Consider the following 15,326-nt stretch of genomic DNA (forward strand, 5'->3'; position numbering starts at 1 on the left):
GTCAGAATACACATTTCAACTGAATCAATTTCTTCTCATTTTGTATGAAGATAAGAGCTCTCCTTATGACCCCATTGATGATATGTGTTTTCATTTCAGCAGCAGATGACCGTCGAGGACGTGGCCATCAAATTCACTCCTGAGGAGTGGGAATGCCTGTCCCCTGCGCAGAGGACTTTGTACTGGGACGTGATGCTGGAGACCTACAGGAACCTGCTCTCTGTGGGTGAGGATCACTTCCCTCTCAAGTTGGGATCTGTCCTTGGGTATCTTTACATTTTCCCTCACATGCCTTTTTGGAGCCCCTACCTTGCTTGGCTGAGCTCGAAGCTCTATTGAATCAGAGGCCAAAAGCTTCATAATGTGGCATGAGGACTTTGAAATTGCCCTTTCCTCCTTTGATCTGCCCGTGTTATGATACCTTGAGGGTGGGTCCAGAGCTTGAAAATGCATAAAGCCTGTAGCAAACTTAAAACCTACACTTCCCTGTTTTGAAAATTTTATTTATTATTTTTTGGCTGTGCTGGGTCTTTCTTAGTTGCAGTGATCAGGGGCTGCTCACCAGTTGCGGTGCTCGGGCTTCTCATTGTGGTGACTTCTCTTGCTGTGGTAGGCGGGCTCTAGGGCGCAGGGTCTCCGCAGTTGTGGTGCACGGGGTTAGTTGCTCTGCGGCATGTGGGATCTTCCTGAATGAAGAATTGAACCTGTGTCCCCTGCACTGGCAGGCAGATTCTTAACCACTGAGCCACCAGGGAAGTCCCACTTACCTTTTTACTACAAGCAAGATGTCTGCATATTACACTCTTCCCTGTGTATTCACTTGATCTTAGCCAAAAGGCTAAGAAGCGATTCCCCTGTGCATTCAGAAGGAGGCAAGCCGAGGATTGAAGTGTTTTCCACAACCGCCCCATATTGTCCTCACTCCTCAGCTGAACAAAGAGCTGGGGTTCTGGAAACAATATAGCATGTGATGTTTCTTTCTTGCAATTAGCAATAATTTCTTTTTCTGACCTGACTATTCTTATGTCCATTTTGGAGTAAAGAAAAGAGAGCACTGGACCCTGGAGAGGGAAGTGAAAATAGCAAAAAAGAAAAGAAAAAAGGGAAAAACCACTAAAGGGGTGGAAAGTACCATGTGTAGACACAGGTCAGATCTCAGATGAACGGAGAAGAAACTGCACCATTAATAGTTTCAGGGAATCTCTCCCCAAGGGGAAGAGTTCTGTGGGAAAACAGTTTATTTTTTGGTAAACTCTCAGAGGAAATTGTTGTTCTCCCCATTGTTTCACTCCATTCTTTAGTATGTAAAATGTATCTCGTCCTCCTGTGGTGCCACAGCTCCTACAGAGACAAAGGCAAGGTCTTTATATGATCTACAACAGCCTGTCATTTGACTCCTGTCAGCTTTATCTCTTGACTTTGAGGAACGTGGGATGGGCTCTTTCAGAGGGGTCTCTTGCCCCTGCGTCTCCACTTCTGTGTGTGCTTTCATTGGCTGCTCAGTTCTTGGTCCCTGCAAGTAAGAGCTGAACTGCTCTGTAGCACCACGCTCAGCACCTGTCCTAGTTCCATCCCTACTCACTCTTCTAGGAAGATGTAGTCAAGGAGGTAGGAAACCACTGGTGCTCTCTGATTCTATCTCTCACCCTAGAACCTGCACGGAGCTGTCTCAAGCCCCATCTGCCTGTTCAGATCCCTCAGCCCTTCCTTCTGGGATTGTTATGTAGGAGAACTGTAAAGCCAGTAGACAGATCTTCTCTTTGATCCTAGGTCCTACATGGGGAGCATACGTCGGCCTTTGAGATTCTTAACTCAGTGTCTGTGAGGAGAGCGCACATCTCAAGATCCTGCAGGATCCCCCCCTCCTGTCTTGTATTTTCATCACTCTTCCACTGCTCTACCTGGTCTGGGAATGTAGACTTTTCCTGATTGCCTATTGTCTTAAGTTGCCTCTGATGATTGCCTTTGAAATACACATTCCTAGGATCTGAGATTTTATCCTATATTTTTTTGCTGTGATAATAACACTTTTAAGGGATAGACAACTTCTAGGGACTCTCCTTATGGAGTAGGGTTATTTGGTGACAGAAACTTCCCCCCCACACACCCCGAGACTTTTTTTTTAATTGAAGTATAGTTGATATACAGTGTTGTATTGTCTTCTGATGTAAAGCAAGGTAATTTAGTTATACATACGTATACATTCTTTTTTTTATTGTGTTTATCACAGGATATTGAATATAGTTCCCTGTGCTGTACAGTAAGACCTTGTTCTTTATCTGTCCTATATATAATAGCTTGCATCTGCTATTTGCAAACCCCCAACCTGTCCCTAGGCATGCACACTTGGCCACCAGATGTCTCTTCTGTATGCCTGTGAGTCTGTTTCTGTTTCATAGATAAGTTCATTTGTGCTGCATTTCAGATTGGACATACAAGTGATATCATATGATATTTGTCTTTTTTTGCTTAGTATGATAATCTCTAGGTCCATCCATGGTGCTGCAAATGGTACTATTTCATTCTTTTTTATGGATGAGTAATATTCCAGTGTTTGTGTGTGTGTGTGTGTGTGTGTGTGTGTGTATTTATATGTGTAGACACACAACATCTTTATCCATTCATGTGTTGATGGTCATTTAGATTGTTTGTATGTCTGGCTATTTATAATAATAAATAGTGCTGCTGTGAACATAGGGGTACATGTATATTGAAAAGAGTCTTTTTACTTATTTTTCATTTAAAAATTTTTTTATTTTTGCCACATCTCAGAACTTGTGGGAACTCACTTCCCTGACCAGGGATCAAACCCAGGCCATAGCAGTGACAGTGCCAAATCCTAAACACTAGACCACCAGGGACTCCCAGCATCAGGCTCTTGCTTCTTTCACTTTCTTTGTAATTCTGGGTTATGTACATAGCCTTCTAAGTCTTGTGCCCTCATTTGAAAAATAATGGTAGTTTACCTCAGGCTTTTAAAACAAATATGTACTGTTAGATAGCTTATATATAATAATATTGCATATTTTATAGAAAAGCTCTAAGTTACTGTTGTTTAATGATATATATCTACTTTGTCATGTTTTGTTATGCTATATCCCTTTGTGTGCATTATAGTTTATATGCTTTTATTTTGCAGTTTGTCCTCAACAATGTAGTCTGTGACCTTAGTTAATATACATTTTAGGCACACACTTCATACTACATATCTGGGGACAATAAGCTGGAGAATTAAAGGGCACTGCATAGATAAGAAATTGCTCTGCTTGGTTATTATATAATGGCAATCATGAAATCATGTGACTTTTGTCTTCTTTCTTCAGGTTCTGTTCTTTTGTTGTTCATTCACAAAGTCATGTCCAACCCTTTGCGACTCCCATGAACTGTAGCATGCCAGCTTCCTCTGTCTTTCATATCTTCCAGAGTTTGCTCAAATTCATGTCCACTGAGTCGGTGATGCTATCTAACCATCTCATCCTCTGCCACCCCCTTCTCCTTTTGCCTTCCATCTTTCTCATAATGTTATATATTTTCCTGACCTAATATTTTAGAAGTCAGTTATGTCAATACCTTTTACAGTTTTCATATTGTGTGCCCTTTCCAGGGTGAAATTCTCTTCTTTATTCTTAAGGAAGAATGTTTAGAATTCCATAGAATATAATGTTGTACAACATGTTTACTTATTACTGGTTGTTTTACTACAATAGTAAAGGGTTGCTTTACTAGAATAGAAAGGGTTACTAGAATAATGTGTTTATTAATTTTTATTGTGATTTACAGTTGATGGTCTTTCAGAACATATTATGCAATATAACTGACATTTACTTGTTAATGTTATAAAATGCCTGTTTTTCATGGATATTGATGCTTTTATAACAGGTAATTCAGGAAAATACTTCATTTTTTAAATATCCCTAGTAAATTCTTTATTTTCTCAGTGCTGTATTTGTTTTGCAATTCTAAACTGCCATTTATTTAGGTTACTTGTTAGATAAGCTTGTTTTGGATTATTTACCATTATATTACTTATTTTAAGTATTAATTTATATACAGTAATGATGTAGATACTGTATGTAGATTATGTATAATAAGTATGTGGAAAATATGTCTAATATGTTTCTCGTCAGTTACAGTCAGTATGTATATGCTTTGGGTTCATGGTCATGAGATTAGCCACTTTTTAAGAGCTAACATAAGTTTACACAACCTGAGTGTTTTTGTCCTACAGTGTCTGAAATGAGGCTATGCTAAAATCAGTTTGAATTTCATGTGAACATACTTTATTTATTAAAGAATCCTATTTCTTTACTGTTTCTCAAAATTTGAAGATCATGGTTGGGAAGTTTCATAACTACATTCAGTGTAAGTGTTATTTTTGGTATAATATGTTTTCAACATAAAATATTTATGAATTATAATTAATAACATACCTATGATTTTTTTGTATTTTGTAGATATCTCTCCCATACATATTATCAAGAAATTACAATCAAAGGAGAACACTAACTCAACAGATACACTCCAAACAGTGATTTTGGGAAGACATGAAAGCCATGGAGTCCAAGATTTTTACTTAAGGGAAATACGAGGCAATACGCTTGAGTTTGAGTGTCAGTGGAAAGATGACGAAAGAAATTACAAAGGAGTGCTTGTAATCCATAATGAAAAGCTCACTGATAGAAAAGATCAACGTGGTAGAAGCAATGCAGGAAACAATGCAATTGAAAATAAACTTGCGTTAAGCTTTCAGGATGAATTGCAGATATTTCGAATGGAAAGGAAAATTTTTGAATGTAATCAAGTTGAGAATGTTATCAACAATAGTTCCTCAATTTCAGCTCTCCAAAGAATTCCTCCGAGTGTTCAAACCAACACTTCTAACATGTATGGGAATAATTTTATCCATTCTTCAATACTGACAAAAGACCATAAAGCGCATAGGGAAAAACCTTACAGGTGTAATGACTGTGACAAAACCTTTACTCATGTCTCACACCTCACTAAACATCAGGTAGTCCATACAGGAGAGAGGCCATACAAATGTGATACATGTGGCAAGGACTTCAGTCAGAGTTCGAACCTTGCAACTCATCGGAGAATTCATACTGGAGAGAAACCTTACAAATGTAATGAGTGTGGCAAGGATTTTAATAGAAAATCAAACCTTGAAACTCATCAGAGAATTCATACTGGAGAGAAACCATACAAATGTAATGTGTGTGGCAAAGCCTTTAGGGTGTGTTCCAGCCTCAGGAGCCATCAAGTAATCCATACTGGAGAGAAGGATTACCATTGTAGTAAATGCAACAAGGCTTTTTCCCGTAATTCCAAGCTTCTAAAACATCAAAGAATTCATACTCGAGGGCAGCCCTACAAATGTGATGCATGTGACAAAGCCTTTATTTTGCGTTCAAGCCTAATCAACCATCAGGTAGTCCATACTAGAGGGAAGTCTTACCCATGTAATGAATGTGGCAAGATGTTCATCAAACGTTCACACCTTAGGCTTCATGAGAGAATTCATACTGGAGAGAAGCCATACAAGTGTACTGAATGTGGCAAGGGCTTCAGGCAATGGTCTGATATCAGAATTCACCTAAGAATTCATGCTGGAGAGAAACCTTTCAAATGTAGCAAGTGTGGCAAATCCTTTACTCGGAGTTCACACCTCACTAGACATCAAATCATCCATACTGGAGAGAAACCATATAAATGTGAGGTCTGTGACAAGTTCTTCAGTCGCAATTCACATCTTGCAGGTCATTGGAGAATTCATACCAGGGAAAAACCTTACAAATGTAATGAGTGTGGGAAAGCCTTTAGTGATCGTTCAAGCCTAACTTACCATCAGGTAATTCATACTGGAGAGAAGTCTTACAAATGTAATGAATGTGGCAAAGCTTTTATTAAGCCTTCATATCTTAGGCATCATGAGAGGATTCATACTGGAGAGAGGCCATACAAGTGTACTGAATGTGGCAAGGCTTTTATCAAGCTTTCGCGTCTTAGGTATCATGAGAGGATTCATACTGGAGAGAAACCATACAAGTGTACTGAATGTGGCAAGGCCTTTCAGCAATGGTCTGACATCACTATTCACCAAAGAATTCATGCTGGAGATAAATCATAGAAACGTAGTAAGTGTAGTGTAGCAAATCCTTTAGCCTTTGAAGCCTCAGTAAATACCAGGTGACCCATACTGGAAAGAGACTTTACAAACAATGAATGTGGCAAGGCTTTTTAGCAGGTGTTCACACTTTAGGCTTCATGAGAGGATTCATACTGGATAGAAATCATACCAATGTATTGAGTATGGCACAGCCTTTAGACAATAGTCCTACCTCAGGATTCACCAAAGAATTCACTCTGGAGAGAAACTTTACCAATTCCATGAGTGTGGGAAAACTTTTGCTCAGGGTTTACACCTCCCTAATCATCAATAATCCATAATCCATACAGGCTTGCAGATGTACTGAGTTTTGCAAGGCTTTTAGCTATTGCCTTAAACTCCAGGTTCACCAAGTAGTCCATACAAAACAAATGTAATGAATGTGGCAAAGTTTCAAATCATTGCTCACTTTTCACTAAATAAAGGGATCTGTATTCTGGAGTGAAAGCATACAAGTGTAGTGTGTGATAAGGATTTTACCCATATAGCAAACATTGGGGGACGATATAGGGTTGACACCTTCAAAATACAATAAACATGGTAAAGACTTTCCCTTGAATTCAAATATTATGCAACAATAGAGTCTATATTGGAGAGAAATCACTAAACTTTAGAATATACATCCTTGAGAGAAGCCACAAAAAAATAATGTGCATGCTAGTTACAGTTCACGATGGTGGAGTAGAAAGACAAGTGTTCATCTTCTCCTGAAAGAGCACCAAAATCGCAACTAGCTGTTGAACAGCCATCAGCAGGAGGACATTGGTCCAAAGACCAAGAAGCCACAATAAGATGGTAGGAGGGGCGCAAACACTATAAAATTAAATCCCATACTGGCTGGGTGAGTGACGTACAAACTGGAGAACAATAATACCAAAGAAGTTCTCCCACTGTAGGGAAAGTTCTGAGCCCCACCTCAGGCTTCCCAGCCTGGGGCTCTAACAAAGGAACTGGGAATACCCAGGGAATCTGACTTTGAAGGCCAGCGAGATTTGATTATAGAACTTCCACAGGACTGGGGGAAACAGATTCCACTCTTGGAGGGCACAAACAAAATCTTGGCATGCACCAAGACCCAAGGGAAAGGAGCAGTGACCCCCAAGGGAGACTGAACCAGACCTACCTGCTAGTGTTGGAGGGTCTTCTCTGGAGGCATGGGTCAGAAATGGCTCGCCATGGGGGCAGGGGCACTGACAGTAGCAGCCTGGGAAGGTCCCCCTTGGTGTTAGTCCTCTTGGAGGCCACCATTAACCTGACCATAAACCCCAGAGCTGGGTTGCCTCAGGCCAAACAACCAACAGGGAGGGAGCACAACCCCACCCATCCATCAGCAGATAATTGGATTAAAGTTTTACTTGGTGAGGCCCTGCCCACCAGAGTGGGACCCAGTTTTTCCCACCCAGTCGCTCCCATCAAGAATCTTACACAAGCCTTTAGCCTCATCTACCAGAGGGCATATAGAAGAAACAAGAAGAACCACAATTCCACAGCAGCTAGAACAAAAGCCACATTACTCTAAGTTAATTAGGGTGAAAAAGAAGAGTTATATCACAGATGAAGGGACAAGATAAAACCCCCAAAAAACAACTAAATGAAGTGGAGATAGGCAACCTTCCAGATTATTCATGATTCAGAATAATCATGAAGATGATCCAGGATCTCAGAAATAGACTGGAGAAGATGCAAAAAACTGTTTGCCAAAGACCTAGAAGAACTAAAGAATAAACCAACAGAGATGAACAATACAGTAGAAAGAATCAATAGCAGAATAACTGAGGCAGAAGAACGGATAAATGACCTGGAAGACAGAATGGTGGAAATCACTTCTGCAGAACAGAATATAGGGGGGAAAGGAATTGAAAAAAAAAAAAAAAAAAGCCTAAGACCTCTGGGACAACATTAAATGCATTAACATTTGCATGATATGGGTTCCCAGAAGAAGAGAGAGAGAGAAAGGACCAGAGAAAATATTTGAAGAGATAATAACTGAAAACTTCCCTAACATGGTAAAGAATATAGTCAGCTTACCAGGAAGTTCAGAGTCCCAGGCAAGATAAATCTAAGGAGGAACACACTGAGACACATAGTAATCAAACTGCAAAAATTAAGACAAAATATTAAAAGCAACAAGGGGAAAATGACAACATAAATGGGAACTCCCATAAGGTTAAAAACTTGATTTCTCAACAGAAATTATATAAGCCAGAAGGGAATGGCACTATATATTTAAAGTGATGAAAAGGAAGAACCTACAAACCAAGAATACTCTAACCAACAAGACTCATTCAGATATGATGGAGAAAGCAAAAGCTTTCCAGACAAGCAAAGGTTAAGAGAATTCAGCATCATCAAACCACTTTTACAATAAATGTTAAAGGAACTTCTCTAGGAAGGAAACACAGGAGAAAGAAAAGACCTACACAAAATAAACCCAAAACAATTAAGAAAATGGTAATAGTACCATACATATCAATAATTACCTTAAATGTAAATTGATTAAATGTACCAACCAAAAGACAGACTGGCTGGACCAATAAAAACATGTGCATGTATGCACTTCGGCTTACCACATCACTCTCCTTAATCCCCCAAATTGTAGGTAATTATTTTATATTGTTAGGTTAATCATGTTCCTATTATGGCTTGCGATTATAATTATTTTTGAATCTTGGATGCTATTGATTGTGAAAACTGATAAACATCTTTTACTATTGTGATTATGTAACTGTTATTCACTTAATACCATTGTATCATGATTGGTCAACAGAAAATAATAGAATTCTATATCACCAAAATTGCCATTTAATGGAAAAACCTGTAATCACTTTTTAAAATCCAGATGCATAACAGAATTATCTTGGAATTTTTTGGAAAAATACAAATGCCCAGGTATTGCTTTTTTTCTCCAAAGCTCCAGATGTATTTTTTTTTTTGAAAGCACTTTTTTTTTTTTGTCTTATTTTTAAACTTTACAATGTTGTATTAGTTTTGCCAAATATCGAAATGAATCTGCCACAAGTATACCTGTGTTCCCCATCCTGAACTCTCCTCCCTCCTCCCTCCCCATACCCTCCCTCTGGGTCGTCCCAGTGCACCAGCCCCAAGCATCCAGTATCGTGCATCGAACCTGGACTGGTGACTCGTTTCATACATGATATTATACATGTTTCAATGCCATTCTCCAGATGTATTTCTAATGAACAGCCATGTTTAAAAATAACTGGACTCTATGGCAAAAAAGGGTGCAACACTAGTGGTTTTACCCAAAGATGAAAACTGGAGCATCAGAGGATTTATATTTGAGAGCACCCTTACAACTGTAATGAATGTTGTAAAGCTTCAAATGTCCGTGCCTTTGGCATAATGAGAGAATTAATGCAGGACAGAAAATACACAGATATACTTAATGTGAAAATACCTTTAAGAAACAGTGTGTCCTCAGGACGCACCAAATAATTCATATTGGGGAGAATATTTTAAAAAGTATGTGGTAAATTTCTTAACCAGTTTTCCCAATGGACCACATTTCAGAGGAAACTATACTGGGAATAACTAAGTCTTCAGTTTTTTTGAGATTCGTCTGAGATACTATATACTGCAGAATAATTCAAAGTCAAAATATGTTAAAACTCATGACACAATTATCCTGGGAACAAGGACTTGTGTGGAAATGTTTCATTATCTCCAGTGTGTATTTAAATAATTAAATTTTCTTGAAAAGACTACTTTGACTTTAAACTTGAAGTTTGAAATCTTTTGATCTTATTCATTCAATACAGGCCTTTCACAATGGTCTTGTTACAAAAATCACAAGTCCGTGTGCCCAACGTACAGTGAAGCTCATCAATACTAAACATAAAGAGTTGGACCAGAGAAAGGTTTATTACAAATTCGTACAAGGAGATGGGTGGCTCATGCCCTAAGAACCCCAGAGTTACTGAAAGCTTTCAGCAGGTCCCTTTAAAGCAAAAGGTGAGGGATGGGCATGGTTAGTTGTTGGAGACTTCTCAGTGTCAGAGCCTTTGTTCTTGAGGTCCGGTCATGGTCAGGTAACGATGTTCCTGTACCTCTCTACCAGATGAATGTTATTCCCTGTCCTGAACAGAAAGGACAAAGTCCCAATGCACAACTTTCACTCTTCAAGGTCCCAGTCCTGACCAAGTGGAGGCACATCTCAGTTGGCAGTTCCTTCAGGGCCATGTTCCCTCATCCTTCCCAGCTGTCATCCCTTAGGTAGCCAGCATCCAACCCAACTGGCCCTCAGTCTCCTCAGGCCACCCAAAGGAGGAGACCAGGTCTCACAGACTGACCCGTGCAGACGGCCACTGCTATTAGGTCGCAGAGACAGGAATGGAGGAGAGGTTCATCCACCTCACTTCAACTGACTCCAGCTCCAATTCCACTGTATTCATGTACCACATTTTCTTTATCCATTCATCTGTTGATGGACATCTGGGTTGCTTTCATGTCCCAGCTATTGTGTAGCATCTCTTTACCACCAGGTGTGCATGCCTCTTTACGTTCACAGGCAGAACAAGATACGATTATTTTGCTTCCCCCAAAGATACAGATTATTATGAACAGTAGTGTTAATCCACTTCTCTTAAGGCCAGTTCTGGGAACTGCCCTAGGCACAGACTCGGTACTGGCTCAAGATGAAGCACTTTATGGCATGGGTGCAGTCGGGTCATCATGCAGTTGGCCTTTTCCCTCTGGTGGCAGTTACGTATCTGTAAAACTCAGAAATGTAGGACTTCCCTTGTGGTCCAGTGGTTAGGAATTTAATTTCCCTTCCAATGCAGGGGACATAGGTTCCAGCCCTGATCATGAAACTGAGATCCCACATGCCACACGACAACTAAACTGGCACGCCAAAACAAAAGATCCCACATGCCACACCAAAGATACCATGTGCCACAACTGAGACCCAATGCAGTCAAATAAATATTTTTTAAAAGAACTCAGAAATGTGCATCAGATACTGTCTGTGGTTCCTTTGTCCTATTTATTAGATGCTTGAGTCTTTCTTTTGTGCCTCAGGGAAGTCTGGGAGACTTCAGCTTTTTTATCAACAAGAGACAGAAGAGAAAGACAAATCTAGGGTTTCATTTATCTGTGGAATCTAAACAAAGGGTACAAATGAACTTACTACAAAACCAGAATAGAGGTATAGACATACAAAACAAACATGGTTATCAGGGAGTGAGGTGTGGAGGGATAAACTGGGAGATTGGGATTGACACATACATACTAGTATATATAAAGTAGATAACAGTGACCTACTGTATAGGACAGTAAATTCTACTCAGTACTCTCTAATGAGCGATGGGGGGAGGAATCTAACAAAGTGTGGGATGTGTGAAACATTGAATTTGTTGTACGCCTGAAACTAACACAATATTGTGAATCAACTATACTCCAGTAAAAATGTTTAGAAAAGAGAAGACATGGAGGGGCCTTTGTACTTGGGGGTGGGGTGGGGATGAGTGTAGGGTTCTGCTGGGTTCCAAGAAGATTCAGTCTTTTAAGGGGTCGGGATAAATGACAATCGAGGGACTCCCATACATATATATGTATTCATTCTTCCCCCAAACATGACATTGAGTAGAGTTCCCTGTGCTATACAGTGAGATGTTTCTGTTTTGTAAATGAGTTCATTGGTATCATTTTTTCAGATTCCACGTATCAGTTCAGTTCAATCGCTCAGTCGTGTCCAACTCTTTGTGACCCCATGGACTGCAGCATGCCAGGCTTCCCTGTCCATCACCAACTCCCAGAGCTTACTCAAACTCATGTCCATCAAGTCGGTGATGCCATCCAACCATCTCATCCTCTGTCGTCCCCTTCTCCTCTTGCCTTCAATTTTTCCCAGCATCACGGTCTTTACCAATGAGTCAGTCCTTTGCATCAGGTGGCCAAAATATTGGAATTTCAGTTTCAGCATCAGTCCTTCCAATGAATATTGAGGACTGATTTCCTTTAGGGTGGACTGGTTGGATCTCCTTGCAGTCCAAAAGACTCTCAACAGTCTTCTCCAAACCACAGTTCAAAAGCATCAATTCTTCAGCGCTCAGCTTTCTTTATAGTCCAACTCTAACATCCATACATGACTACTGGAAAAACCGTAGTCATGTCTCTCTTTGACTAGACAGACCACTATTGGCGATGTAATGTCCCTGCTTTTTAATATGCTGTCTAGGTTGGTCATAGCATTTCTTCCAAGGAGCAAGCATCTTTTAATTTCATGGCTGCAGTCACATTCTGCAGTGATTTTGGAGCCCCCCAAAATAAAGTCAGGCACTGTTTTCATTGTTTCCCCATCTATTTGCCATGAAGTGATGGGACTGGATGCCATGATCTTAGTTTTCTGAATATTGAGTTTTAGGCCAGTTTTTTTCACTCTCACTTTCATCAAGAGGCTCTTTAGTTTTTCTTCACTTTCTGCCATATGTATGGTGTTATCTGTGTATCTGAGGTTATTGATATTTCTCCCGGCAATCTTGATTCAAGCTTGTGCTTCATCCCGCCTGATGTTTCACGTGATGTACTCAGCATATAAGTTAAAAAAGTAGGATGACAATATACAGCCTTGATGTACTCCTTTTCCTATTTGGAACCAGTCTGTTGTCCCATGTCCAGTTCTAACTGTTGCTTCCTGACCTGCATACAGATTTCTCAAGAGGCAGGTCAGGCGGTCTGGTATTCCCATCTCTTTCAGAATTTTCCCACAATTTGCTGTGATCCATACAGTCAAAGGCTTTAGCATAGTCAATAAAGCAGAAGTAGATGCTTTTATGGAAATCTCTTGCTTTTTCAATGATCCATCGGATGTTGGCAAGCTGATCTCTGGTTCTTCTGCCTTTTTAAAACAGAGCTTGAACATCTGGAAGTTCATGGTTCATGTCCTCTTGAAGCCTGGCTTGGAGAATTTTGAGCATTACTTTGCTAGTGTGTGAGATGAGGACAATTGTGCATAGCTTAAACATTCTTTGGCAGTGCCTTTCTTTGAGATTGGAATGAAAACTGACCTTTTCCAGTCCTGTGGCCATTGCTGTTTTCCAAATTTGCTGGCATATTGAGTGCAGCACTTTCACAGCATCATCTTTCAGGATTTGAAATGGCTCAACTGGAAATCCATCACCTCCACTAGCTTTGTTCATAGTGATGCTTCCTAAGGCCCACTTGACTTCCCATTCCAGTATGTCTGGCTCTAGGTCAGTGATCACACCATCGTGATTATCTGGGTCGTGAAAATCTTTTTTGTACAGTTCTTCTGTGTATTCTTGCCACCTCTTCTGCTTCTGTTAGGTCCCTACCATTTCTGTCCTTTATTGAGCCCATCTTTGCATGAAATCTTCCCTTGGTATCTCTAAGTTTCTTGAAGATATCTCTAGTCCTTCCCATTCTATTCTTTTCCTCTATTTCTTTGCATTGATCACTGAGGAAGGCTTTTTTTTTTTTTTTTATCTCTCCTTGCTATTCTTTGGAACTCTGCATTCCAATGGGTATATCTTTCCTTTTCTCCTTTGCTTTTTGCTTCCCTTCTTTCCACAGCTATTTGTAAGGCCTCCTCAGACAGCCATTTTGCTTTTTTCCATTTCTTTTTCCTGGAGATAGTCTTGATTCCTGTCTGCTGTACAGTGTTATGAACCTCTATCCATAGTTCATCAGGCTCTCTGTCTATCTACTGGAGAGAAATCATATAAATGTGATATATGTGGCAAACCTTTAGTGAAAGTGCAAATGTTGTAGTTCATCGGAGCATTAATACTGGAGAGAAACTATATAAATGTGATGTTTGTGGCCGGTCCTTTACTCAAAATGCAAACTTTGGAAGTCATCAAAGAATTGATACTGGAGAGAAACCTTACAAATGTAACATGTGTGACAAAGCCTTTAGTCGGATTTCTGGCTTGTAGTTCATCAGAGAACTCATACTAGAGAGAAATCATGCAAATATAATTAGTGTGGCAGAGCTTTCGTTGCACATTTTTCTGTAACTGACCATTAGGGAAAATGATATAAATGTAATTTATATGTCAAAGCCTTCAGTCACAGGAATCATTTTGCAGATAATCAGTGAATCCATACTGGAGTGAAACCTTACAGATGTAATAAATGCAGTAAAGTATATCATCCTTTTGACCTTCAGAAAAGTCAAACTGTAGGAAAACTGCACGAATACAGTGGGTGTGGCAAAGCTTTGGATTCTGAGTTCAGAACTAACTAACCATCATGTAATGAATTCTGAGATCTTACCCATGTAGTTATTGTGGCAAATGTTTTAGAAGGCATTCAAACCTTGCAAATCGTGAAAAAAAAAAAATCATACTGGAAAGAAGCCATACATTTAGAGTGCAGTAAATCTTAAGGGGACCATAAGGTAACCTGTACATGAAAGAAAGGATGTAAATGTAATATATGTGACCACTGCTTCAATACAACTTGTATTGTATTGTCTCATTAGTCACATGATCGGGGAATTCATAATCCAGAGAAAGGAAATGTAATAAGTGGGGCAAATGCATCAGGTAGCACTCAGGCCTAAAAAGACATCAGGGGATCCATACGCAAGAGACCTTACAAATGTATTCATTGTCGTAAGGCTTTTGTCAGGTGTTTCCATTTAGGCTTCATGAGAAAATTCATACTCTAATACATAGAAGCTATGTTGATGTAATGAGTGTGTCTTGACAACAGTCTTATAGAAAGCTTATAGACAACAGTCTCAATTTAAGATTCCCTAAAGAAGTCATTCTGAAGGAAAAGCTTACGACTGATAATGAATGTGTAAAACCTTCACTCAGGGCTCATATCTCACTAATCATCAGATGATCCATACTAGGGAGATCCTTACAAGTGTATGTAATGTGGCAAGGCTTTTAGGTGCTGCCTTAAACTCAGGATTTATCAAATACTTTATACTTAGAAATGCAATGACTATGGCAGTTTTTACAATTACTACTCACTCTCTAGGTATGTAGGAATATATATCCTGGAGACAAGCCACACAAATGTGTTTGTAGGAAGAAATTTTCTTAAACAGCAAAGTTTGGGGATGATACTAGACCAATGCCTTACAGATGCAATCAGAGTGGAAAAAGTTTCACCTTGAGTTGAAGTATTAAGCAATAAGAGTCCATATTGAAGAGAAGTC

General features: G+C 39.6%; 1 protein-coding gene across 1 annotated transcript in view; it reads left to right on the top strand.

Moving 5' to 3' along the window:
• Window positions 1–9,907, top strand: part of LOC109572284 (zinc finger protein 665-like) — a 28,264-nt gene extending 18,357 nt beyond the window's left edge. Inside the window, exons 4-5 of the mRNA XM_019978947.2 lie at window positions 100–226; window positions 4,455–9,907. Of these exons, the coding sequence (XP_019834506.2) occupies window positions 100–226; window positions 4,455–6,130 (1,803 nt within the window). The 3' untranslated portion in view covers window positions 6,131–9,907. The remainder of the gene's footprint in view (window positions 1–99; window positions 227–4,454) is intronic.
• Window positions 9,908–15,326: the final 5,419 nt, after the last annotated feature.

The sequence above is a fragment of the Bos indicus genome, chromosome 18 (genome assembly GCF_029378745.1).
Source record: "Bos indicus isolate NIAB-ARS_2022 breed Sahiwal x Tharparkar chromosome 18, NIAB-ARS_B.indTharparkar_mat_pri_1.0, whole genome shotgun sequence".
Classification (NCBI taxonomy): domain Eukaryota; kingdom Metazoa; phylum Chordata; class Mammalia; order Artiodactyla; family Bovidae; genus Bos; species Bos indicus.